The sequence below is a fragment of the Scardinius erythrophthalmus genome (genome assembly GCF_964197995.2).
Source record: "Scardinius erythrophthalmus genome assembly, chromosome: 21".
In the NCBI taxonomy this organism is placed as follows: domain Eukaryota; kingdom Metazoa; phylum Chordata; class Actinopteri; order Cypriniformes; family Leuciscidae; genus Scardinius; species Scardinius erythrophthalmus.
In genome coordinates, this window is record NC_138241.1 from 21,420,227 (window position 1) to 21,447,462 (window position 27,236).

Sequence of the window (27,236 nt, forward strand, 5' to 3'; positions counted from 1 at the left end):
CAAACTCCTAATTACTGCTTATTAATAGTTATTAACTTGGTAGTTGTTAAGTTTAGATAATGGGTAGGATTATGGGATGTAGAATATGGTCATGCAGAATATGGCATTAATATGTGCTTAAGTACTAATAAACAGCCAATATCCTAGAAAGATGCATGCTAATAAGCAATTAGTTAATAATGAGAATTGGACCCTAAACTAAAGTGAAACCGTTTAAATCTGTTAATTTTACAGGTTTATTTATTTTTAAATTCATATTGTATTTTGACAGGGAAATGAAAAGGGTACTGACTGAAGTAGAAGGGTAGAGAGGAGTAGTTATGGGCTTCTCTGTAAGCGATGAGATTGATCTCGTGCTGCCGCTGCTGTTGCTGCAGTCTGTGTTTGGCTCGGCGGTGGTGACACACACAGCAGCAGCCCAGAATGATAATGAGCGTCAGGACCAACCAAAACCCTGATGAAAGAGCACACAGTACTGTTAATGAGTAAAGAGAACATCATGTTCGAACCAGGTACAGCACACCATAAATCACAATTCTTCCATGTTATTTGAGTTGTTGTCAACAGTGCTGCCTGACAAGATGCTTTATAAATTGCTTGGTTTCTTGTCTGGTGGCTCCACCCACAGTGAACTTTTTTTCAAGTCCGACTTTTTGATCGACTGCGAGCTGTATACTTAGTAACAAAAGTTTGGGGTCAGTACTGCTTTCTAAAATGTTTTTTTTGTCTTTTATGCTTACCAAGACTACATTTATTTAATGAAAAATACAACAAAACAGTAATATTGTGAATTTAGAAGTTAAAGTAACTTTTGTATTTTAATACATGTTAAAAAAATATTTTTCTTGTAATGGCAAAAGATTATGATCCTTCAAAAATCATTTTAATGTGCTGATTTGGTGCTTAAAGGGACAATGTGAAGTTTTTTAAGTATTTTATTATCTAAAATCAATATTTTTATTCATAAATATATCCTCAATGGTGTACAAATACCTCTGCCAATGATCTGACTTATCCTCGTAAACGAAGAATTTACTATCTTTATATACATGGGACGGGTAGGTCCACGGAGGCTTCCATGTCGTTCCGTCATCTTGAAAAACTATAATAGCAGAGAGGGACAAAAAGTACTAGGCCAACACGTTTCCACAACGCATTTTCGTTCAGAGCCAGCGTCACGTGACTGAAAGCAACTGAACCGGACCAGAAGATTTGAGAGACGCTTGTCACTGCCTCGGCAAGCTTAAATAGCTGCACTGCACGGTTATTTATAATGGAGGACCATACTTATGTGGAGCCACAAGACCGGAGATTGCAAAAAACAAGGGTTAATGTCGGGACAGCTTTTTCCAGGTGGAAAGAGTTGATGCAGAAGAAAGCTTTCAAAAGAGACGCCTGCTTTCTTCTCAACAGGTAAGTCAATGTTACGGTCTAAATTACAAGCTTTTTTTCATTGCTTGGTCGCTTCTCTGCCTTTGGAAACATCCGTTTGTTCGTTGTGTCAAGTTGCAGTTTGTTTGAAATAACAAACCTGTTCACCCGAAGGAAAACTTGATGAAGTGCTATTAGAAGACATCCTGTCATAGCTTTTTGGTACATAACGGCTACCGTAGAAGCAACACGCATTTGAAAAAGCGAGGCGCTGTAGAGCACTATTCGTTTGAATGCAAAATACAATTTCACCGCTAGATGGGAGAAATTCCTACACATTTCTTATTATTATCATCATCGTTAAAAAATATTTTATTTTTTTGATGTGGAAATCGTGATAAATGTTTTCAGGATTCTTTGATTAATATAAATCAAAGAAATATAATGGGAGTGAATAGTAAATGAGATTTTGAAGCCCAAAAGCTAGTGATTACAGTTTACAAAGTTATAATTATGGATTTTTGTCTTACAAAAATGCACCGCTTCAGTTCAGAAGGCCTTTATTAACCCCCTGGTGCCGTATGGATTACTTTTATGATGGATGGATGCACTTTATTGGGCTTCAAAATCTCAGTTATCATTCACTGCCATTATAAAGCTTGGAAGAGCAAGATTTTTTTTTTTTTGTGTTTGCCTGTAAGAAAAAAGTCATATATATCTAGTATGGCATTTATACCTATAATAATTTTCATTTTTGGGTGAACTAACCCTTTAGTATCTTAAATAAAATAAATCTATAAAATGCAACCATAATGGTACGAAAATGCCTTGTGTCTTGAAAAACAACCTAACAATCTGGCACCAGATCCCAGGAGAAGAATGTACTGGACATTAGGGTGGGATGCTCATTACTCAACAGTAAGAGCCATGCAGGTCCATGTCATGTGAGACAAGTGTGCGAAACTTTGCCCCAAATAAAGCAGAGACCTTTTCTGGCAGAAGGGGAGGGGGGGTTAAGAAATTTAAGGCAGCTGTTTACAGGATCTGGTCTGATCCGGTTACACTGGATTTGTGTCTGTCCGGGTCGCATGTATTTGGCATGATGTACAAAACCCAAAGTACAGCCCCTTGACTCAGCAGACGATGTGCTGCAATTACCGTGAAGATGAGGTTAGTCCTCAGTTATTAAAATAGATGGTACACCAGAGGGAGAGGGGTAATTTGATAACATAGAAACGCTGCCAACGGGCGTGAACAGGGCAGAACAACAACTAGATCAGGGCCAGCCAATGACACAAAAGTTAAAAGCAACATCAGACCCATAATTAAAAACTGAGAAAGATGCTTAAAAAGAATTCTTTAGGACAACACTAAAACCTGGCATATCCATTGTACTGTAAGCTCAATTACATTTGTGCTTGAAATTACTGCAGATCTGATTCCAGTACGATGCGTGAATGAATACCTAAATCTAATTACTATTTACGGTAACAAACCAATTACAGTGTTAAACATGAGCCGTGTCTTGGATGTCTTTTCCCAAGGCATGTCGCCTCTTGTCCAACCCACTGCTGGCATCATAAGCTTGGGCTGCTTACTGCAAACAACTTGAGAACAAATGCAGGTGGCATGTAACACCCCTAAATGCTATTACAACTGTATTTTAATGCTGAATCATTTCAAAGTTGATTTACATTTACAACAAAGAGACATGCACACACTCGGATGTAAATAAGCCCAACAAGGAAAAGAAGCGCATGGCAGAACGAGTGAAGGAGACGAGCTGAATGAAAATGCACATTCACTTACTGACAGCAGATGGCGTTGATGGAACAGCAGAAATGCAGCCGTTACCCGGTAACAGCTGTGCTACTTTCTGTTTCTGAACAGTATTTAAATGTTTTAAACAGCCATTCAGATTTTGGTATTTGCAATGGTGTTTGTCACAGCACCAAATACTTAAAGGTCTTCAGGATCACTTGAAAATTAAAGGCAGGTGTGTTTGATTAGGGTTGGAGATGAACTGTGTAGGACAGTCGATCGGCAGGAGCAGGATTGGGCACCCCTGACTTAAATAGTTAATGCATTAACTAAAGTTAACTAATGAGGCCTTTTGTGAATGATAACGTATTGTTCCTTATAATTCTTACAATTTAATCTGTTTGAAACATTTGTTTACTTTATACATTTGTATATTGTTTTATTGTATTTAAATGTTCATTTTTTGTTAGAAAAAAGATTTAAATTTTTTTGCAACTTATTGCAATATGATAAAAGCTTCAGCAATTGTCGCAACATGAATGTTGGATACCGTCACATGCCTAATACAGACTTGAAGTAACTAAATACAAGTGCAGACTGCTGAGAAACTGGAGGATGTTTCAGACACTATAGCAAATAGCATTTACACCATGGACTGACCTGATCTTACAGCATGTATAGGCAGCAGGGACTCAGATACTTACACCACACCTCGTAGTAATAGCTGCAACACTGAGATTCTCCACAGCAGTGGCCCGAATCACAGAAGTAGCTCTGGTTGTTCACTCCGACACAAAGCAGCCGGTTCTGCAAAACCAAAAAGAAAATTAAAGCATATAATCAGCACAAATATCAGAAGAAGCAAGCGTGCACCAAAAACTGTTTTCATGGCACATGAAGAATAAAAAAATAATAATAATAATAATTTCAATGCAAAATAGGGCCAAAAGAATAGATTGTGTTGTAGTTCTTTATTCTTTTGGACATATCTGGCATATCTTTGCATTGCGATCTGCCCTCAATTGTATTAAAGTGCTTTTTATTATCACCTGTATGTAAAGACATCCTGATGTCACTGTGTTATAATAAGTAAATAAATGTCCCCAACACTGTGACATCAGGCTGTTTTTACATACGGGTGATAATAAAAAGCATTTTAATACAATTCAGAGGCAGATCACTACGCAAACCCTTGAGTGTTCAGACTATATTATACGCAATGCAATTCAAGTTACATTAGCAAATTAAATGAATAAAATGCTGATTCCCGTGGTCTCGTTTTACCTGTCTAAACCCCAGGAGAAAAGGCATGATAGGCGTCTGATAGGAAAATCAACACAGCAGAGACAGAGTTTTGTTACACACAGGGCTGCAAAGACCAAGAGAGAGACAGAGATAAGGTCGGGCTCGGGCCACCCACCACCCACACATGGTACAGTGCGAAATGAACTGCCCCCTTTATTAGCCGGAGGGTCTCGATTTAAACACACATACATACACAGCCTCCCTCATGGCATTTCAGACCCAGCGAGCGCTGCCAGGGAATGCAAGTAAACAGGATGAACAGACAAGCGGTCTGTGCCTCACTCCCTCTCACATACACAAAGTAATGATGACAACTGCTGGCCTGACAGTTGTCTCAGGCGTTGTGCTATAGAAACAAATGAAAGTAACACTGAAATCTTGCCTGATGAACAATGAGTAAAAATGCCATATAAGCGCCGATCCCGTGGGTGCAAGCCAGTTCTCTAGTTATTTTATTAAATAATAGTTATTTTTGAGTTAAGTGCTTATTTTAAATAGGTAATGAATATTTAGTAAACCGCTACTGATCATCAGGCAGGCCTATAACCTATCATGGATAGAATGTACTTTTGTTTGGTTGGTAAAATGTATTTGCAGACCAGTGTATAATAACTTAGCCCAGTTATCATTTGCTCATGGAAAAATAGGTGAATAAAAATGTTTTATATTTGGTTGGTAATTTATTTGCATGTTTGTTTCTCAATGCGTTGGGTTGAGATAACGATTAACGATAACAAGCAGCTGAAAGCTAAAGTCTGAGTATTCAGGGTTGCAAACCTGTGTAAGGACGGACATAGTGCCAAAAAGTTCATCGAAGGGATGGCAACTGGCTGCAAACAGCTGAGTTGAAGTTTAATTAGTTAATTATTACACATTCCTAGTCACAGAGAGAACAACAGTAAGTGTTCCAGATAATATTTTTAGTGATAATTTGTAAAGCATTCAACCAATGAACCATAAATGATGCAGACACTGATGCAGATTGAATTCCAGACATCAGATCCCATTCATATCTACAAAAGGTATACACATTTTATCAGCTTTTGCATTTCCTGGGACAAGTATCCATAAACGTGGGTGTTGCTAGCACTAATGCTCTACTGCTATAGCTACAGGCACACATGTTTGAATTATGAGCTTGTATGTTTTTTTTTTACTTTTATTGAGCAATGACATTAAATTGGGCAAAGGTGACAGTAAACACATTTATAATACAAAAGGTACAACATATTTTTATTTCAAATAAATGTTGCTCTTTTGAATTATTTTCTATTCAAAGAATCCTGAAAGAGAAAAATCTCACGTTACACTTAAGACTGGAGTAATGGCTGCTAAAATTCAACTTTGACGTCACAGGAATAAATTACATTTTACAATACACTGAAATAGAAAACAGTTATTTTACATTTTTATTTTTTATAAATTGTACCGATCCAACTTTTGAACAGTCCTGTATCATTGAAAATGGGGGTCTCATGTGAAAAAAGGTTGTGATGTAGAGATTGCTTTTTTTTCATTATCTAATATAATCAAGTCCCACTCTAAATTTTCGACATTTCACAGGCATAAAGCATGTGGTTTCAGTCATGTTAGCAGATCTGAGATCAGCCTATCTTTCAGGCACCTACATTCCCTCAGAGATAACACCTGTGGAGAGCAAACAGCTCACTCCCAGTTTTTTTTTTTTCCCCATTCCCTGACCTTGATCTACCACCTGTCACAACAGAGAGAAGAAGAGCATCTTCAAACATACACGCCTTTCACAGTCAAGGCCAGAATGAGAACAGTCAAAACAGCCTCAGCCCATCATCAGCGAAATCTTTAAATATGTACTTTTTCTAGACAGCCAATATTAAAGTGTCAATCACAGTCAACTGTACAATTCGAAATGTCACTAAACAATTAGTTTATTGCAGAACGATCACAACCCTACAGATAAAACATGGCTCGGCCTGAAAAATCCCCTATTGTACACCCTTGCTTCATCAGCAGCAGTAATAATAGACAGGACTTTTTAATTATTTACCCATCACTCAGAAAGAATAACATAAGGGACGAGACAAAGATTTATGAATCATTCATCTGGTTGTGTATTTACCTGTAATCCAGCTAGACTGAAATGGAACAAACTGGCCAAAGAATTGTATTCTTTTTACAGATTAATATTTCTTGATGTTTTTGAATTGGTCTAAATGAGAATCTAAATTAAGGTAATTAGGCTGCAAATTGTTGACTTTAATAAAGACTTTTAAAACTTAATAAATAGACATTTTACCACTTACTCAAATGCAGACAAGGCCATTCACTAATTTATGTCCTTTCTTTAACAGGCACAAATTTGAGATTAGAAAAATAAAATATTGCAGTCAAAATATTTTTTATATATGTACACATACATACATGCATATTTGTGTGTGTGCGTGTGTGTATATATATATATATGAAGAGTTCAGATGCAAAAGCCTCTAAGTGCCATCTGAAAATTTCTTCTAGAATGGTAATTTTTATCAAGCTTGTATATTTAAGTGCAGTAATTTCACTTTAATGGCAATGAAAATTACCTATTAATTGTCATTTAAGTGAAATTACTGAACTTAAATATACGAGCTTGATAAAAATGACCATTAAAGAAGAAATTTTCAGGTGGCACTTAGGGGCTTTTGCATCTGAACTCTTCATACATATATATACACACACACACACACGTATATGTATGTGCATTTTTACTGCAATATTTAATATTTGGTGTGACCACCCTTTGCGTTTAAAACAGCTTTTGTCTGAGGTACACTTGCACATATTGCACAGTTAGCTTTGCAGGAAGGTTTCTTAAAGCGTCTTGGAGACTATAATGAAAATACTAAGGAGACTAAGATTTTTGCACAATACAGTATAAGTACATATAAGTACAATGTAAAAACATTTTGTACACAATAAGTGCACTGCATCAAATTATTAATTAAAATGTTAGTATGGTAGACATTTAACATGATTATTGATATTACAGACACTTAACATACAGTGGGTCCAAAAATCATAACATCTTATAATAAACACAATCTAGATTTTTTACAGAATTTACCAAAAACACAGTTTACACTTAAAAGTCATGATCTCTAATGACTTGACACTGTTACAGGATTGAATTGAATATGTATTCCTCTACATTTAGTCAAGCTGACAATATTAAAAGCCATATAAAGAACATAGCTAAAGCTGTTCAGATCAGACCTCCAGTCTGTCAACTTCCTAACCTTTGTGTTAAATAAAAACTGAATCATTTTGTTTAGAAAAGGACGAAAAATAACAAGTATGAACCATGTAAAATATGTTTGTGACATGTCAGACTCAAAAGTCTAAGTAATCTTTGCTCTCACCGCTGTGGACACAAGCAGACAGGCTGTGCCTCAAAACCTAACGAGCTGACTAATTAGACAGCATTTTGGGCACCATTACAACGTTTGACACACGTAAGATGCCTCCCAATGCTGTCTAACTAGACAGCACACTAGGTTTGGAGACGCAGCCACAGTCTACCGGCTAGGCTAATGATGCTAACAGTGTCTTTACCTCGGTCAACGCTGCCTCCACTGACACCGAACCGACTGGTCCAATAACCGCGTTACTTACAAACAACCCCATGCCCAGTTTTATATATCCAACCCCCCACATTCCGCCCTTTCCCGTGGCTTTCGACACATCTGCGACACGGCTGGACATTCAGCTAGCCTGCGAGCTAGCTTCAGTAACGTCTCTTTCTTCTTTCTTTCAACTCTCTCACAAACTCCGAAAGTCTCCTTAAGGCCCGCCCCCTGCTGCTATTGGTCCGTTCAAGCGAACACTTCCTGCTTTGACAAATAAACGTAACCACGATTGGTTGATTTATCTGTCGTTTAAAAAACAACTAAAGAGACGGTAGGGCGTGACTTTGTTGTTCTTTACCAGCTGAGAACAAGAAATCAGCTGACACTGAATTTAAAGGGGCAGGATATGACATATTTCCCTATACAAAAATGAAAGCAAGAAAGCGAGCGAGCATATAGATAGACTAAAATTAATAAATATTATTTTTCATTAATTTACTAATATTTTTAAATCAATTTATTAATTATTATATTAATAAATGTATAAGTATGGATATTAATCATTGAATTGCAGTATACTGACTGAAGTTTAACCAAATCTTTTCTTGGAGGATGCAATCCAGTAATACATATAGAATATTAAGAATACTAGAAACAGTTCAGGACAATTTATGAATTAATAAAAGTGTGGAACATAAAACAAAGATGCTGGATTCAAGTATCTCAAGTGTCTCTCTAATACTTTAGATTTTTTCATTCTAATATCGTCTTTGCATGTCGGTGTACAAAAGCAGCTGCCTTGCTGACCAGTCTGGCAACATTTCAGGCAAACGAATATTAAGTAACTACAAGCCTAATTATTTTTTTGTTGGAAATAGTTAGGAAAGTTTTTCCAAATGAATTTTCTTCTTTTCCCAACTTCACCAGATGCCAATCCACACACACAGGGTGCATCTATACCGCCTTCAAAGAAATGTCAGCAAACGAAGGCATGGTATTAGATAGGGTGTTGTGAAAACATTAGTATCTACAGCCTTGATGCTACCTTCAGATTCTGCCTGCGAAGGCAGCATGGTTCAGGTTTCGGACACAGCAAGAGTATCATCGAGAAAGTGACAACCACTGATCCCAGCAAAATCAATGTAATCTCTCTCAAGTAAACTTGTTTGTTTTGTGCTAAATGTTATTTTGACAGCCATAGCTAAGGGCTCTTATACTTGCTTTATTCCTGCGACATATCTTTCCGACTTGGGACTGCGGCTTCTTAGGTGAGACTCTTTGAACTGAGCCAAGTTAAAAGGAACAAAAGCAAACAAATCACATTGTTCTTTCAGGAATTTTTCTTGTTCACTGGCTTTCATTTCTCTCTTTTTTAGGCACTTCTCTCATTCAGAACAGTGAAGTCAATGGATCCTTACATCCCAGCTTGACAAGTTAGGAGGATACAAGCTAATCCCCTTAATCTGTCTATTCTCCCGTGCAGTGCCAAAGGGGGAGAGGTACCCGGCACAAGTAATCCTATAGAAAAAACAATAGGATTAGACCCCAGCTCTTTGAGTGACAATCAGATATCTACTGACTGATTTGCAAAGTAGGGTCGAGTTTCTTCAAATTAGCTTTTTTTCCCTCCTCTAGGGAAAAGGTGCCTTTCATTAACTGCTGGTGGGATTCCTTTAGGACAGATGCTGGAGGTCCGCATGAAAGGCATGTATTCTTCGCTTCCAGCACACAGGTCCTGGGCTTCTCCCACAGCAGAGGCTGAAAGGTGGGGACGCACCATTGGCCTGGGTTACCCTCTGTCAACTCCTTTATGATTCGAACTCTAATGCCTTTAAAAAGTGTTTGACAGATGGATCAGATTCCACTGAGGATGGAAGATATGCGATATGCTGCCTGTTTGCAGCCATGCAACATGGTTTTGTTTTTATTTGTTTTGTCTGTTACACTTTTTTTTGCTTGTTGATATATTTTTTTACAATTGATATATAAAACCTTGCAATCTGGCTATTTTACAGACAACTAATTAAGTGTATAGCCTACACTAAAAATGAGGGTTTCGCAGTGATGCCATTGAAGAACCATTTAGGGTTCCCCAAAGAACCTATTCTTAAAATAACCATTTTTAATAGGATTTCATTTTTAAGGAATTTTCCATATTGATTTTCCACAGCGGTTTTGTCCATATTTTGAATCAAGCATTACATTTATATTAAATTATGTAATTTATATATATAAAAATATAATTTAAAAAAATTATTATTTAGGGTATTATTCAAATATTATATTGCTATATAATGGTTCAGATGTCCATCATTTTGGGCCGTGAAATAATATTGCCTGTACAATAGATGTGTCTTCCTTTTGACCTTTAGATGGCACTATTGGTGTAAAATTACCCCAGAATCCTCTGAGATGTCTGTGTGGGTTGAAGCCTATTCTTGGGTGTGTGATTAGCCACTGTGACATTTGATACTTAACCACAAGCTAATGCAGCTTGGGAAAGGCATCATCCTGTAGGAAACAAGGGTCACCTGCGCTGAAAAGGAAGTCCTTGATTCCATTTAAGTCCAGTGAACTTGGCCAAGCAAAACATGATGTGACTCTTAACTTCATCTCACATTACTTTTCCAATCCGGTCCATAAATAAAGAGAACATTTGTGGATTATTGTGCAAGTGAATAATGTGTGAAATTCAGCTAAACCTACTATGTCATTCTGAGGCAGAATAGTCATTCTCATATTAATAAAATTCAAGACAACACTGAGAAATGTGAATGGAGAATGTGAAGCTATGAAGTTCTTGTTCATGTATCTACAAAATAGAAAACATGATAAGAGTTGAATTGAGTTGAAGACAGGCTCTCACCCTCCTAAAATCGAAGGTAACATGCCGGATACTGTTTCACCTGCTAAACACTTTGCTCTCCCAGCCAAATAGCTTGACTTGCCACTATTCTTCCAACATCTGCCGGGAGAATCACGGTGTAATTGAGGCTTTAAAAAGGCATGCCAGAAAGCTCACCAGATGCATCATTACTGTGTTCGGCCTGTCTTTTGAAAGCTAAATTTACGAAGCGGTCTTTGCTCAGGTCTCTTTCGGTGGTTTGCACTCTTTACTCTGAACGCTGTTGAGATGCTAGAGCATGTGTCCAGCATGGGAAAAGATGCTGTACAAACAAACAAAACAACTGGAGCTATGAATTAAAACAAATTAGATCATAATGCTTTCAAAAATGTCATTAGCGGTTTCTCGTGACTGCTTCTTCCCATCCAGATGTTTCTTCAGAGATCAAAGCAGGAATGTGCTCTAAAGTTGTAAACGTATTTGTTGTGTAATACTGGTAGATAATGTAAACCCTGGTGCAGGAAAAGTAGACCTTTTGTCCTCAAATTGCCAGTATGATTTTACAGTGATTTGTGCAGGTGCAAAGCGTGTAAAGTGGTTTTAATCCCATGTCTTTGTAATCACTGCCTTTTTATATGCCAGCATTTCCAATGTGTGCTGCGTGCACAGGCAAGTATAAAGATAAAGTGTAAATAATCATGTTATGCCAGACGTGACATTGCTTGGTCTGTGGACAATGTTTGTGTGTGTTCCTTTGTGTGCTGTAGGTTCTGAAAACGTAATCCTCAAATCCCCTTCCCATAAGTCGCCTCCAACCCCTCCTCTGAACTCGGAAGGTCTTCATACCTTTGTCAGAAACTGTGAGCTTGTGGCTCACCCACAGTTCCTCAAAGGGCTTTTGGTAATGACCTTGCGCTAGACAGATAGATAGATAGATAGATAGATAGATAGATAGATAGATAGATAGATAGATAGATAGATAGATAGATAGATAGATAGATAGATAGATAGATAGATAGATAGATAGATAGATAGATAGATAGATAGATAGATAGATAGATATAGATAGATAAACATGATATATATACTGTATATATATATATATATATATATATATATATATAGACAGATAGATAGACATGATAGATAGATAAAGACAGACAGACATATATACTGTAGACAGATATGATAGATAGACAAACATGATAGATAGATAGATAGATAGATAGATAGATAGATAGATAGATAGATAGATAGATAGATAGACAAACATAATAAACATGATAGATAGACAGACAGACAGACAGACGGACATGATAGATAGACAGACTTATGTGATAGATAGACAAACATGATAGATAGATAGACAGACAGACAGAGAGACAGACATGATATATGGATAGATAGATAGATAGATAGATAGATAGACATGATAGATGGATAGACATAATAGATAGACAAACATGATAGATAGATAGATAAATAGACATAGATAGATAGACAAACATGATAGATAGAGATAGATAGATAGATAGATAGATAGATAGATAGATAGATAGATAGATAGACAGACAGACAGACAGACAGACATGATAGATAGACAGGCAGACAGAGAGACAGGATAGATAGATAGATAGACAGAGAGACAGACAGACATGATAGATAGATAGACAGACATGATAGATAGATAGATAGACAGACAGACAGACAGACAGACAGACATGATAGATAGACAGGCAGACAGGATAGATAGATAGATAGACAGAGAGACAGACATGATAGATAGACAGACAAACAGACATGATAGATAGACAGAAAAACAGAAATGATAGATAGACAGACAGACAGACATGCTAGATAGACAGGCCGACAGACAGACAGGATAGATAGATAGATAGACAGACATGATAGATAGACAGACAAACAGACATGATAGATAGACAGAAATGATAGATAGACAGACAGACAGACAGACAGACAGACAGACAGACAGACAGACAGACATGCTAGATAGACAGACAGAGAGACAGACATGATAGATAGACAGACAGACAGACAGACAGAGAGACAGACATGATAGATAGATAGACGGATGGACGGACAGTGGCAGACAGACAGAAAGAAAGATAGATAGGCATCTTGCACTCTTCCTTTCTATGTATCAGATAACATCATGAAATCTGGTAAATGAAAGGGAAGAAAATGAGTGCAAGAAATAAAACTAATACATAGTACATATTGTATAATGGCAATTATCTAATTTTACATGCTTTTACAGAAGCCACACAGTGTAAAATTCCCTGCCTTCATTTTAGGAATATCCACAATGTCATCCTCAATGTGAGTGAGTGCCCATTTCCTGCTGAGCTCCAAACCTATGTATTAATATTTATTGAAGTGACCACGTCTTTCAGTCCCATGAGGCCATATTTCCTGCATGATTGTACAATATCTGCACGGAGGTGTAGGCATTCCTTTTATCCTCAGTGACAAAATCAGCTAATGGATTGTCCCACATTGCATATGATCTAATTTATTCCGTGATTGACCATAAATCACATCAAGCCCAACATGAGCCCCACCTTTTAAGATTTACATTGAGCAGCAAATGTGCATTGTCTGGGGTTGATAAACGTTTCATCTCAGTAGTTAAAAAACAAAGTATGGTAAACATATGTTTTGATAGATGTGCAAATACAGATTTAAAGAGATAGTTTGTCCAGAAATTAAAATTCTGTCATAATTTATTCATGCTGAATAACGTCCCCCATATATGTTATGACATGGCTTCAGAAGATTTGGAATATGGCGCATGAGCACATATGAACCGACCTTTGGTACTTTTTATGCCATTTTGAAGCTTGACAGCCCCAGTCCAAATTCTTACATTATAAAGAAAAAAGTGGCCAGGATATTCTTAGGGTAAATAAATAAATACTTAATTTTCATTATTTGGTGAGGTGACCTATTCCATTTTCCCCCACATATATCCAAAATATATTTAAAATATGTCAAATGTATGTTTTAATTAGTGCAGTTTAAGGAAATATATTTTAAAATATATATTAGCAGTATATATTGTGTATTTAATTTTTGTATATTTTAAATATACTTCAAAATATCTGAAAATACTTTTTTGTTGTTGCTTATGTTGTTTTTCTTTGACACAACTGAGATGTTTAGGATAACATGGCTAAATTCCTGAGTTATCACAGAGGAATCCCAAAGGAAAAGAGGCTTGCCTAGAGTGTGACAGGACAATACCTTTGCATTGTCATCCTGTGACTGCACCAAATCCAAGGGGGCTTTAACATCAGAAGCATGAGGTATTTGTTTTGGGATGGCATGGATTAACCATGTCAGCGCAGACCTCCGCTAGCTCTGGATGCTAATGCGCTCAGCTACTTCTATGCTGCAAGTCACTGCTTTGAGAGGACAGGGAAAGAAGAGGTGTGTGGCTTCCTTCTTTGGTTGTTCTGTTACCCTCTTTACAGATGTCTGCTCCAGCACAGACCCAGCAGCCACCCATAGCGTTTAAAGCCTAACCTTTGACCTTAGATTTCTCACTTTACGGTGTATAACACTAGTAGAAAACACTTACAGGGTCGCCAAACATCTTCCCTGCCTCTTTAGGAACTCCAGAGAAATTATTAAAACACATGTAACAGAAACAGTCTTAACACAGAGATTTATAAACCAACCAAAAGTCACTTAATTTCAATGACAGTTGAAGAAAACAATGACAGTTGGCAATGGAATGTTGTAGAGTCCAGTGATTTGACAATTTATGCACCTTATGTAAATGAGCAATACAACGACTACCAATGGGAGTGAAGACATTGGCGCTCATGTGATCTGTCTCTTCTGAGATACTGAAGTGAAGTGTCAGTAAGATGCAGTGCTACGATGTGCGTTTGATCATAATAAAAAATGATGCATGGAAAACTGTAAAAAATGGCCGGAGTTTGATTCATGCATTGATAATGATGATACATTATGCACGAATGTAATTTATATACAAACACTTTCCCCTCCAGGCTGTTCATTTTTAATGGTAAGAAAACTGATTCCTTGTCATAATAGAATGACAACCCATTTGTGATCAGATTTTTTAATACTAAGGCCAGTTATGATAATATTTAGGGCATCCAGCAGCAGGAACGCCCACTAGCGACCAATTGCAAGCGATGAAATGTTGTATGTGTGAGCGAGGCATTACTGAGGTGTTATGGGATCAATATAAACAGCAACTGACCAAGAAATTCAGTGCAAGGCAAACCTCTGCAAACAAACAACAAAAAAGACAATGCACAAAGGAAAGGAAACATATTTAATTGTCTCATTGTTGGAAAAATATACTTTCAGTTTCAATATATCCATTATCTTATGTGCTGTGGTTTAGCATATATCCCCACAGTGGGTGTTGGCAGCTCTGAGCAGTGTTTGTTTTAGACATCCCAGAGGTCGCAGGCAATGTGTTAAGTCCGTTAAGACTCGGACCACAGAAGGTCGTGAACCCTGTTTGCTTTCAGGAGCATGTGACAGGGGAAATATCCACCAGGCCATAACTGTATCATTAGCGGCACTGATTATCCAAAAGGCAAGATGGCTACTTGCCCATCTGAGGTCTGAGACCATCACTAAGGGCTGAAGGAGATGAAGCACGAGTCTCAAGTAAAATGAATGAATGGTTATTTCCAGGACTGGGACCCAGCAGTTCTGAAGTCAAGGGAATAGAGGACGGAGGCCAGGGCGGCGTAGAGGTGAGTGCTGTTGAAGCACAGACTGTACACTGGGCTACTGGTGGTGGGCGCCAACTGGAACATCTATCAACCGAATATTGCAAAGATGAACTTCACTACAGTAATATAACATACCATAAGGTTCTGAAACATGCATGCTCACAGTTACCTGTAAACAGCGTGTTTGCCGTTTGTCCCAAAGACGCACTACTCCATAGTATGACGAGCCACTGGCAATCATGTGATTCTTGTCAGACTTTATACAGTAAAGGGCGCTGTCATGAGGCTCCTCCCACTCCATCACACACTTTCTGTTAGAAAGGGAAATTCAATGTTCAGATATGTTGCTACAAACATGTTATTTTATAGGGCAGTTTAGTCAATATTGTCATGAAGTTTGCCAAATTATTCAATATGCAGAAGTGCAAATGTGATTTAAGAACTACAGAAGGGGAATATTTACTGGGAGTAATGACTTAAATTGTGGTCTGGTCTTCACACGAAGCAGTCGTATGACTTGGGAGCGAGTTGTATGTTATGTTCCACAGAAAAATGGAGTGTTAATTTTGTTTATTTTATTTCAAGTAACAACTTTTTTTTTATGGTTTTAGTTTTAGTTAACTAATAACACTGGAAGAGAGAAAGAGAAAGAAAGAAAGGTTTGTAATGAAATAAGGGTTGGTGATAAAATATTTTTTGGGGGGTGAACTGTCCTTTTTAAAGAACAATGGGTTATTAATTTCCCCTTATAATTATAGCTTGAATTCTTTTAATGCATATCACAAAAAAATCATTCAAATTACGAACTGAAATTAATATATAATGCACATACATTGTGTCCAAATGCATAGTCCAGAAGTTCCAAGTTCCTAGTTACTCCAGCAATTCTCACATTATATTAGACCAGTCCTAAAAAAGAGCCAAAGCCACCATGGCTAGCTCTCCCTGTGTGGCTTAAGGGCGAGCGTCTTATTTGCGCTGGCAGGCCACAAGGGTGAAACTTCATCCCTTGTTTACGGAAAGGGGCTTTCTTGTTTTAGAACAGGTCGGGTAAAAAAAGAGGGAAGGACAGGGCAAGTGTCTGTGCATGAGCTGAGCCAATAGAGATCAATTCTCCATTAATGGTGTGCTGAATAAATCATGGAGAGGGAGTGTGGCTGGGCTGCGCTGCAGACAGCAGGGCAGCAGGAGCGTGAGGGACATGTCTGGATTGGATCTTACTTTGCTGCATATGTATACACACATTCACTCACACAGTTGAAAATTGGCAATTTAATAAATCTTCCTGGTGTTTCTTAATTTTTTTTCTTTCTTTAATTGAAATAATTCAAACATGTTTTCTTGCAAATTATATCTTATTTTATTTTCAAGAAGTCATACTTGGTTATCAATAAAAAAAAATAGTTTTAATTGACGTTTTTATAAATGTCTTCAATATATATCATATGCTAGTTTCTAAAGAATTACTGTGATAGGAAAACAACAGCACAAGTACCATCAAGTATTATCAAAGAACTGTATGAATGTGATGTTTTGTGTTGTTAGCTGGTTTGTTTCATTCTAAAACATTACATCCTGATTGATTAAAGTACAAAAATGAGTATGACAATAAGAACACTTAATATAAAATAACAGAATATTAAATATTATAGTATATTAGTCAAAATTAACTTAGTCGTTTAAGCTCATTCTCAATCCCTCAAAGAGCAAAGGCCAAATTTAGCTCTTTATTTCCATCATAGGAATCCTGTTCATTTTCGTGTCATCATGTAAATAAAGTTCTAATTAATTTGATTAAAAGTACACACACACACACCTCAAAATTCAAAAGGTTTGTGGTTAAACTAATCCGTCATCTCTCGCCTCTCATTTTTAACCTCTTATATATATATATTCAGCATGTCTTGCAAGGTTCTGAGCATTCAAATTCAATTGAAAAGACCGGCTCAGATCCTTCTCAATTATTCACAATTAATCTAAAATTAGTTTCACACACTTACCCATCATGATCAGTTTACTCTACAACTGAATTAAAGTGCCCTCTTTTTATAGACGATGACGACTTTCAGATGACTAACCGCTTTGAATCAAGACGTACCACATATTGAGTCCTGACTGGTCTTACTGTGAATTATTGATATCTTAAGAGGGGACATTTGCCCCTCCCCAAACTCTCCAGGGCCCTCTTTCAATCACCTCTGATTTGTGTTACTTGACTGCCCATATGCGATTGTAAGGGTCCCCCTCCCCAAAGCCCTACATAGAGCCCCAGTCCACCCCACAAGCAGCTCGCTGATCCCCAGCACCCGCCCTGTTGCCCTGGAGACGCGGCGCACCACATCAATATGGCCACCAACCGGTGTGGACTTGGGTGGGTGAGAGTCCCGGCGCAAGAGCCTCTCTCGACAAGGGGGTCCTTTTCAATCTCTCAGAGGAACAATTGTATCCACAGACCCAAGAGGAGGCTCAAGTCTGGCTTCTTTTTTATCTAAACGGTACTCTATGCACAGGAGGGCTTATTAGATTAACAGAGAACACTAATCTTCCTCACAGGCTCTCTGAGACGTACAGGCTAACTTTATTAGTCTCTGTAGACAAGGCCAAATCTGCTGACAGCACAGGTCAATGCAAGCGCTAAGCCTAACTCAACACCACAACACCAATCGTAACGGCAAGGTGATGAAGGTTCCCAGCCTGTACCTGGAGCAGACGCGCAAATCCCAGTAGCGGATGAAGGTGTCGTATCCGCAGGTGAGGAGCTGGAAGGGAGACTCGTAGATGATGTCCAACACACCTGCTCCGCGGCGGAACTCTGTACCAAGACACGACACCAGGTGACACCTGGGAGGAGGAGATAACAGAAGAAGCTTGCAGATTATACCTTGTCAAACCTCATTGAAGAAGATTAACACATTAATAAAAACACAGACAGCAACTTAAAAAGCAGCCGAGAGAATTGCGCAAACTTGCTGGAGGCCAATCATTCCAGAGCGCGAGTTGAAAGCGACTGGACAAGTGAGGTCACCTGCATCTCGTCGTCTGAGTATCAGTTTTATCAAAGCGATTCTGTGCCTGGCAGGCTCATAAAACAGGTCATGTTTACATGCTGTTGAGATTGGAACGTCTCCCAGTCTTCACGTCTCGGAGTCAATAAAGATCTAATTTCAAACCAAATGCCTTCATTTGCTCACTTAATCTCTTATTACCATTAAATCCCACTATACCCGTGCATTTCCAATGTCCACGGACCACACAAAAGCTAAATTAAGTCTTAGGATGAGGAGAAAAAAAAAGTAAACACCTTTCGGAGTTTGAATGGGCTGCTAAAGCAGCTTAGTTTGGTTGTAAGGTACGTTTCCCAGATATGTGAGATAACCGAGAGGACTGGAAGAAAGGAGATCGTGGGTAGAAAGGGGGTGTCGGGCCTAGCACCACGCTCCTATGATCACAGACCCTACGGGTCTGCGGCGCCCTCTGCCCCCACCCGCGCAGCAGAGGCCAGATTATTGTAGAATCACAATTTCTTTGTTGCTATTTAATTCCCTCCATGACCGTGACTGTGTGCGACTTGTGGACCTTTGATACCTGGTCCCTAGCAACCATTTAGGGGAGCCCAATGGCCATAGCGACCACCCCCCACGTTCGAGGTCTCCTGTGAGCTTGTTCACCGAGGGCAGACTGGTAATCCCCAACCTTCGCTCTGGGGGAGACGAGGGGGGTCTTTCTTAGACACAGGCTCTTTAAGAGATAGTCCCGCAGAACCAAAGGCCAAGACCCTGGTGGGGCTAAAGACAAACTCTCTTGTAGCCCCTCGGGCATCTGCATACCCATCATTTACCCCTTGCTGCTAAAATAACACGCTGGCAACAACTTGAACTGATGGCAGTGCTTAACAATGGGGACAATCAATTAAATGATGCAAAACATTTGTTTGCAAAACATGCAATTTGCATTAGATATTTATTTCCTAAGTGCTTTAGGAAATTGTGTAAACTGGGGAGAGAGAGAGAGAGAGAGAGAGAGAGAGAGAGAGAGAGAGAGAGAGAGAGAGAGAGAGAGAGAGAGAGAGAGAGAGAGAGAGAGAGAGAGAGAGAGAGAGAGAGAGAGAATGTCTGGCGTCTGCTCGGGACTTTGCAAATGTCAAAGCGCGAAGTGAGAAAAACAAGCATCGTAAAAGAAGTCCTCGCATCTGTGCTCTAATTTTAAAGCCAGTAATAGCACTGTTCCAAGTACAACAGCAAACACCCGGGATTCTTAAATTGTTAGGTCACAGGTTTTTTTATGCGTCCCATGTTTTTTCTCCCGTTTTAGAGAGAACCTGTGAAGATTACAGGATAGAGGATAACCATATAATCTTTTAAATTACTGCATCTGCATGGCAGGCAACCTTGTTCTTGCAGCGTCTGATCTGTTTGGGAACGTGCGGCGAGACTGTCCCTTCTCCAAAGGCTGTCTGATCACGGCTTGTTCGACGAGAGATTTTGATTGAGTGGAAAAGGGTTAGAGAGCTGCTAAGAAAAAATTGATCTTCGATTTAAACTCAGAGTACAGGAGTCATTTAGCAGAGTGACGGCACATGTTTTATTAAGGTCAGAAGGTGAAATGGACAGATTAATTAAGACATGAGAGCGACTGTCCCAGTGGAGTAATACATATACAGTGCATCTGCCAGCACTCCCTCTCAAACGTGTGTTCAAAGGCTGCCAAAGAAAGGTGGTTTGTCTTCTCCTCCTTTAAGCAAGCAAAACTAGAAATTACATAACAATAAGGGAGGCCCTTTCGTGGCTTTTTTCGCAGCTCTTGCCGAAGGAGATGTCTAATGTTCAGACATGTGGAAGCTGAGAGGTCACTAACAGACAAGTCGGGGGCAACCGTGATATTTGCAATCTGCTAAAGTGATCACATGAACAATGTAACCACCAAATATAGACAGACAAACTAGAGAGAAAAAGCTTTATTTTCTACATCCTTTTAAAGCGCTCCTCAAAGAGCAAATGACCTCAACCTAATCCTCTTTGACCCCTGAATATGTTTAAGCTCAAGCAAAAACAACACTCAGTACTTACAATACTTAGCCACACACCCAGACAGAATTTGTAGGTTTTTTTCTACAATGATTTTTTTCCTGCACTGATTTTACTAGAAAATATGCAGAATATTTCAATTAATTTATTTATATTTATATATCTATATCTATATCTATATATATATATATATATATATACACACACACACACTGTATATCTATGGTCTACTGCAATTGTGGTTTCATAGATAATATATTTTTTATAGTCTTTATAGAAGTAAAATAAAAAACTTTTAAACTGCCTTGCTGCCAACAGCTACTTGAATCACATAGTTACTTACGTCTTCATATTTGTGAAAAAATAACAAACTTTCTAACTGCCCTAAAAACAGTTACAAATAAATGTCCTCCTTTTTTGTGTTCTGATATTGTTAGAGTTTTAAAATCCCTATTCTGCACTATAAAGAATGGCATGTGTTCGTAATTAGTCGTGAGTTATGGTCTCGGGGCCATCAAAAAATGGTGGGGTTGGCCTCCCTACAGTCCTCTGTCTCTGTTTGACCATTTGGGCCACACACACACACACACTTTATAAAAGGAAACTTTAATGAATTGATGGATTTTGAAAAATGGCAATGCTGAGGACATTTCTTTGGGTGTTAGATCTACAGGAAAAGGTCATTTTGAACTAACGCTCTTGTAAGGTTAAGTGTAGAGGGTAAACTGGCACAGGGAAGCTATGGGAAACAATCAGTGCCCTGAAAGGATGTGAGACAGGTACATAAAGAGCCCTGCTGAGGTTTTCAGGGCCTAAAACAAACAGAAATCGCATTGCTCTGGCTGCATGTCAGCCAATTTAGCCCACAGTCGAAATAACCACCAGCAAAGAAGAAAGAAAAAAAAAAAGAATGCCATGGACCAGGACAATGGAGACTTTTAAATGTCACACGCGTTCTCTTAAAAACAATGAGATTGCAATTTGTATAAAACAGCTCTTGGTAGGATCCAGGCATTTAACCCTTTTCTTTGAGAGAAAAAAATGTTAAGAATTTCTGGGCAATTGTGAGATTCTTTGATGGCAAGAGCCCCATGAAAAGTTAGGGGTCCTTGTAAAGCACCACTTGTGTGTCCCTGACTAAGGCTGATCATAGACTTTTTCACTTTTAAGAGGAGAAAGACATTAAAGAAAGAACGTAATTGCCATGTCCAGCTCCAAGTCAGAAATGCTGAAGTCGGAAATGTTTCCGATTTTCATTATAATGAAAGTTTAATTGAAGCGTAATGCATACTCAGGGTCCTAAATTAACTTTTTGCCTCATCTGTCAAATTGAGAATATTCAACAGTCATTACTTTGTTTTTCATGAAACTCATGATCTTGATCTTTTTTCTTAAAAACAGGATAAGATAATGGGCTTATATACTGACATCTGGTGCTTGGATTTATTTTATCCTCAGCATACTATTCATAAACATTTATCCTTAGATTAATTGTTGCTTATTTAGTTTTTTCAATTAAACATGAATAACATTTAAGGCAATATTCATGTCTATATTGACAAAGCAATAAAAAAAAAAAACTTGTTTGGTGTCTGGGCATCATCTGTCTTCAGCTTGATCATTATCAAGTGACTCCATTATCTTTTTCAAGCGCTCGACTTAAAAGACACTGTAGAAAACAACATGCTGCTAATGTGTTGGCTAACAGTAGCAAAATCTCCATGTCCCACATACTCAAAACTCTTTTCTTTCCTTCCCTCATAGTGCCGTAATTAGTTCAAGCAGCCGGTCAGCTGGTACTCAGAGACATGAGGGTCTGACTGATCTTGGCCTGTACATGTCCTCTCTATTATTCCTCCACCCAGTCAACAGGCCCTGCTGAAAATATACTCACATCTTTCAAGAACATGTTAAAAAAAAAGTCAGCGGCCCTCGCCAGTTGCACTTGAAGTAGCCGGCTGAGAAAAAAAGAAACCCATCAGGAATTCTCTCTCTTAGGTGATCTGGTGTTTTTGAAGATCCTCCACTATCCAGTGAATTTCTTTATGATGGAAATGAAGTTAAGGAAATTTAATTTCAATTTATTTTAGAACTGTGGGTGGTTAATTTGCTGAGCATTTCATGCAGAAAGATAATCTGATTTGCCTGTGGGATCAAAACAAAAATAAAGGCATCCGAATTGTTACTTTGGTGTTTACATCAGCAGTAGCCTGTTTCAGAAGACTTTTGGTTTTGTCATAGCCAATGTGTCTAAATTTACTCCAGCCATGTCACAGTGACATATACAGACACTGACAGATATATAAAAATTCCACTATCATTTAAACGTTTGGGGTCAGTAAGATTTAAAAAAAAAAAAGAGAAAAAAAAAGAAGAAATTCATGCTTATTAATTTTTAATTATTCAGCAAGGATGCACTAAATTGGTCTAAATTTGAAAAATAAATTGCACTAAATTTGAAAATAAACATTTATTATGTTACAAAGAAAATTCAGCTCTGTCATCACAGGAATAAATTACATTTTAAAAACTATATTTAAAATAAAATAACTGATATTTGAAATTGTAATAATATTTCATAATGTTACTGTTTTTACTGTATTTTTGATCAAATATATGCAGCCTTGGTGGGCATAAGACACTTTGCACCGACCCCAAACTTTAAAGCGCTGCTGTACATACAAAGTAGTATGGGAACTTTAACAACTGAAAGCACAAGTAGTTTTGTACAGAACATAAAACTAGGCCAATCTTTAATCAGAAAGACAAAAAACAAAAAAAAAAACATTACAGAGCATCTCAGTTCTGGCAAAAAGGCTGGATGTTTGTGCTAATGTCATCTACAATCGAAGGTAAACGTATCCTCTCTAATATGTCTCATGTTTGTGCTGGTCATATAAGGGTTATGCTGGTTGCCTGTCTGGGAAAAGTTAAAAAGGGAGACATAGGAACACACACACATCCACACAGCCCTCATTCCCTGTCACCCCCCAGCCCCTCCACTCATCAGTCGGTTTCTCAGCCCCCTGTGACTGGCGGCTTTGTGCTCCTCACACAAGGTGCACCTGATTACTAGACGGGAACACATTATGTCAGGATACAACTGACCCTAGTGCAGCCACACAAAGACAGGAGGAAAGACAACACGACTTACTCCAAGACAGGTCACTGAACGCTCCTGAGACACTTAACACTCAGGTAATGCTCTCGGTGTTAAAACGCACCTGTTTTGCACATAAAACTACACTAATAATGAGCGTTACAAAAATCATCTGAAACCTCCTTACTCGAGCAAGTACAACAAAAGGTGATCAAATTAAAAAGCTAATATTAATTACTATCAATGGGGATGGCTGACGACTAATAAATATGCATGTACGCCAAAATCTATATATGTATGCATGTGAAAATATACATAAATGTTTTATATATATATGTATATATATATATATATATATATATATATATATATATATATATATATATATATATATACACACACACACACACACACACACACACACACATATATATATATATATATATATATATATATAAAAGATGTTTTTTCAACAAGGATGCATTCATTTGATAAAAAATGACATTAAAGACATTTAATGTTGCAAAAAATTTCTATTTCAAGTAAATTTAGTTCTTTTCATCAAAGAATCCTGAACAAAAACGTATCACAGTTTCCACAAAAATATTAAGCAGCACAACTGTTTGTAACATTTATAACACATGATCACCAAATCAGCATATATAGATTTCTGAAGGATTATGAGACTGATTATTCAGCTTTGCCATTACAGGAATAAATTGCCTTTTAAAATATAATCAAATAGAAAACATTATTTTCTATCGAAATAATATTTCACAATATACATTTTTTTTTATCCAATAAATGCATTCTTGGTGAGCATAAGAAAATTATTTCAAAAATAAAAAAATCTTACTGACCCAAAACGATTTTTATAAAAGAAAAGCTGCTGCGTGCAACATTAAAGCAACAAGGATTCTAATACAAGCGGACTTTTGGCTGTTCACTGACTGTCACACCTCTTTGTAACCTTAACTGGTTCTTAGTTTAACAGGTTTGTAGTGAGTCTAACTTGATTCAATGGCCTGTTTATCTGTGCGTGCATCTGCATTCTGATAGCCGGCCAGCCCACGTGTCCATCAAGCTGACACTGGCTACCCGCGCCTCACAGATCAAACGGCAGGCGCATCGGTGGGTCACATTAATCTTGGCTCAACTTTTGTGTTCCGGTGTTCTATGGAACATGTGATTCCCATGGAAATCTGTCTGGAATCGCCTCTACTCCTTCTCCGCAATTTTTCCCGTCTCAAATTTCCTTGTCATTTGGTGCCGGAACTCACGGTCCCCCCCCCACCACCTCCTACTCTTTTACTTTCCTTAGACTGACAACGTGCAAGAAGGCTGAATTCAGCAGGTAAAGCTGGGGAATTATGGAAACCAGTCAGGTTGTATCAGGTTTAAGCCTGGCCTTTCATGACAGGAATTTTTAAGTCAGCTTTGAACTTCCCAAAGAGAAAAGACTGAGCTGAAGGGATAATGGGGCAGCTTCTATCATCATGATAAGGTTCTACTTTCACTTTGTGTGAAATTAACAGTTTCAAATAGTAACATATCTGAATACATACATTTTTGGAGATTTAAACATGTAGAAAACACAAAGAACTGAATGATGCTAAGACTGTGCATTAAAACATAATTAGGACCCAAGTTAAAATCAAATGGTAATTTTCGATAGGATGCATAAAATACGAAACAATTTTAGGGCTATATCAACGTGATGCAATTTCAATAAAATGTTAAACTTTGCACAGTGTCTTTAAAAGAAAGGGCAGATGTTTTGTGTGAACAGCCCCAGTTACATAGGCTACTAATAAACCCACTTGTAAAATGGATTGCTGTGGAAAGTAGGCCAGTGACAGGTTCAACATGACAAATAAATATCACAATAATTATAAATAAAAAATACGTATACAACCATGTGTGTGTGTGTGTGTGTGAGTGGGGGGGTACCTTTCTGTGTCCCAGATTCGAAGAGGAGCAAAAGTCTCACAGCAGGCTGTTCCTGTCACAAAGGTGCTGCAAAGATGATTGCAAAATAGATGCATTCATTTGATGCAACTTAGCTAATGTCAACATTTTATAGGCATATAATAATAGTAGGCTACTATTACTAATAAACAGTAGTAAAGTAGTAGTAGTAGTAGCAGCAGTAGTAGTTTGATTGTAATTATTATTATAAATAAACCTTTATGAAATCCATAAAAAAAACTGATTAGGAGTTTTGTCAGAAAATTTGCTTTATCTTTGTTCCAGCGTTTAATGTTTTTAGCATTTAAATACGGAGCAGGTGACGTAACAGTGGAGTCATATTTTGGCTCCTGGAGAGAATACACACAGAGCATTAAAAACAAATTTTGAAAAGTGAATGGAGCGTAGCGAGGTGTAAAGAGTGGCTGAAGGGTATGTTGAGACAGCGGATTTGTTCACAGATGTGTTTTCGTTCACGAGATATCTAGGGGGAAAAAAAGGAGGAACGTGGTGAAAAAAGAAAAAGAAACAAAAACACTTGGATGCCCCCTTCTTAGCTGGGTGACAGGTTGAAATTAGTTGAGCAGGTACGGGTGGGAGGGTGTGTGACCGCAGTAGTTTTGACCTGCGTGATAGTCAGGGATTAGAGCCCTCCTGGACAGCTGGGATTGGCGGGCGAGGCTCAAGGCTCTCCTGCTCTCTGCATTGTGTTTGGAGGTGAGCTGAACAATAGGGCCCTCACACTAGTGAACACACAGGAATGTGCCTGTTTTAGCACTCAGGTATTCCTACAATGCCCTGCTGGGATGGTCTCTTTCATTGACAGAATGCTTTCTCAGTCTCTGTGCCAACTATGTAAAATGTGTGCGGCGACAACGTGCCTCGCAGCGAATGCTTACTGACGCACCACGCGAGAGGCACGTAAAACTACACGAATCACAAAGCATCTTCCTCTCTCACATACTTTCATACCTCTAGAGAAAACCCAGAGAAAGAGCAGGGGGTTCTTTGCCCTCCCACTAACATCAACCAAAGAAATGGGCTTCACAATGGAATACCAGTGTGGCCTCAAATTAACAACCAGCCCGTGTGAATAAGCTCTGTAGCGCCTGGTGTCCAACTCTAAACCCCCGGCACAAAAACAGAGAGGGACAGTGACCCTTCATTTCGCTAACACACAACATACACAGGGACGGTCGGTTAGACTCGAATGAAAAGGTGTGCTTGAATTTTAACATTTGATGAGGTAAAAACATCAAATTGATCATAAAAGTAGTACCAAACAGCAACCCAACAAGTCTTTGAAGATATATCACGAAGGTGTCGAGGAACGGAGGCACATAAGCAAAATGTGAAGCCATTTTTGGTGTGAAAATGGAGAAAAAAGGCAGACAGAAAAATAGACAGAGCGCGAGTAAAGTTGAGGGAACATGCGTTCTCGTCTGTGACGGCTTCAGTTGGTTTGTTCATTGAGGACCCAAGCATATTGGCAAAGACAGCCATGGCAGCTGTCAACCCAGTTAGCGGTGGCCCATC

General features: G+C 38.2%; 1 protein-coding gene across 1 annotated transcript in view; it reads right to left on the reverse strand.

Moving 5' to 3' along the window:
- The window catches only part of LOC308682119 (uncharacterized protein), a 45,734-nt gene that overhangs the window by 4,894 nt on the left and 13,604 nt on the right, over positions 1–27,236 (reverse strand). The window contains exons 6-12 of the mRNA XM_081351609.1: positions 25,683–25,748; positions 18,309–18,449; positions 15,778–15,919; positions 15,559–15,692; positions 8,008–8,149; positions 3,837–3,939; positions 293–454 (exon numbers count right to left, since the gene is read on the reverse strand). Coding sequence (XP_081207735.1) covers positions 293–454; positions 3,837–3,939; positions 8,008–8,149; positions 15,559–15,692; positions 15,778–15,919; positions 18,309–18,449; positions 25,683–25,748 — 890 coding nt within the window. The remainder of the gene's footprint in view (positions 1–292; positions 455–3,836; positions 3,940–8,007; positions 8,150–15,558; positions 15,693–15,777; positions 15,920–18,308; positions 18,450–25,682; positions 25,749–27,236) is intronic.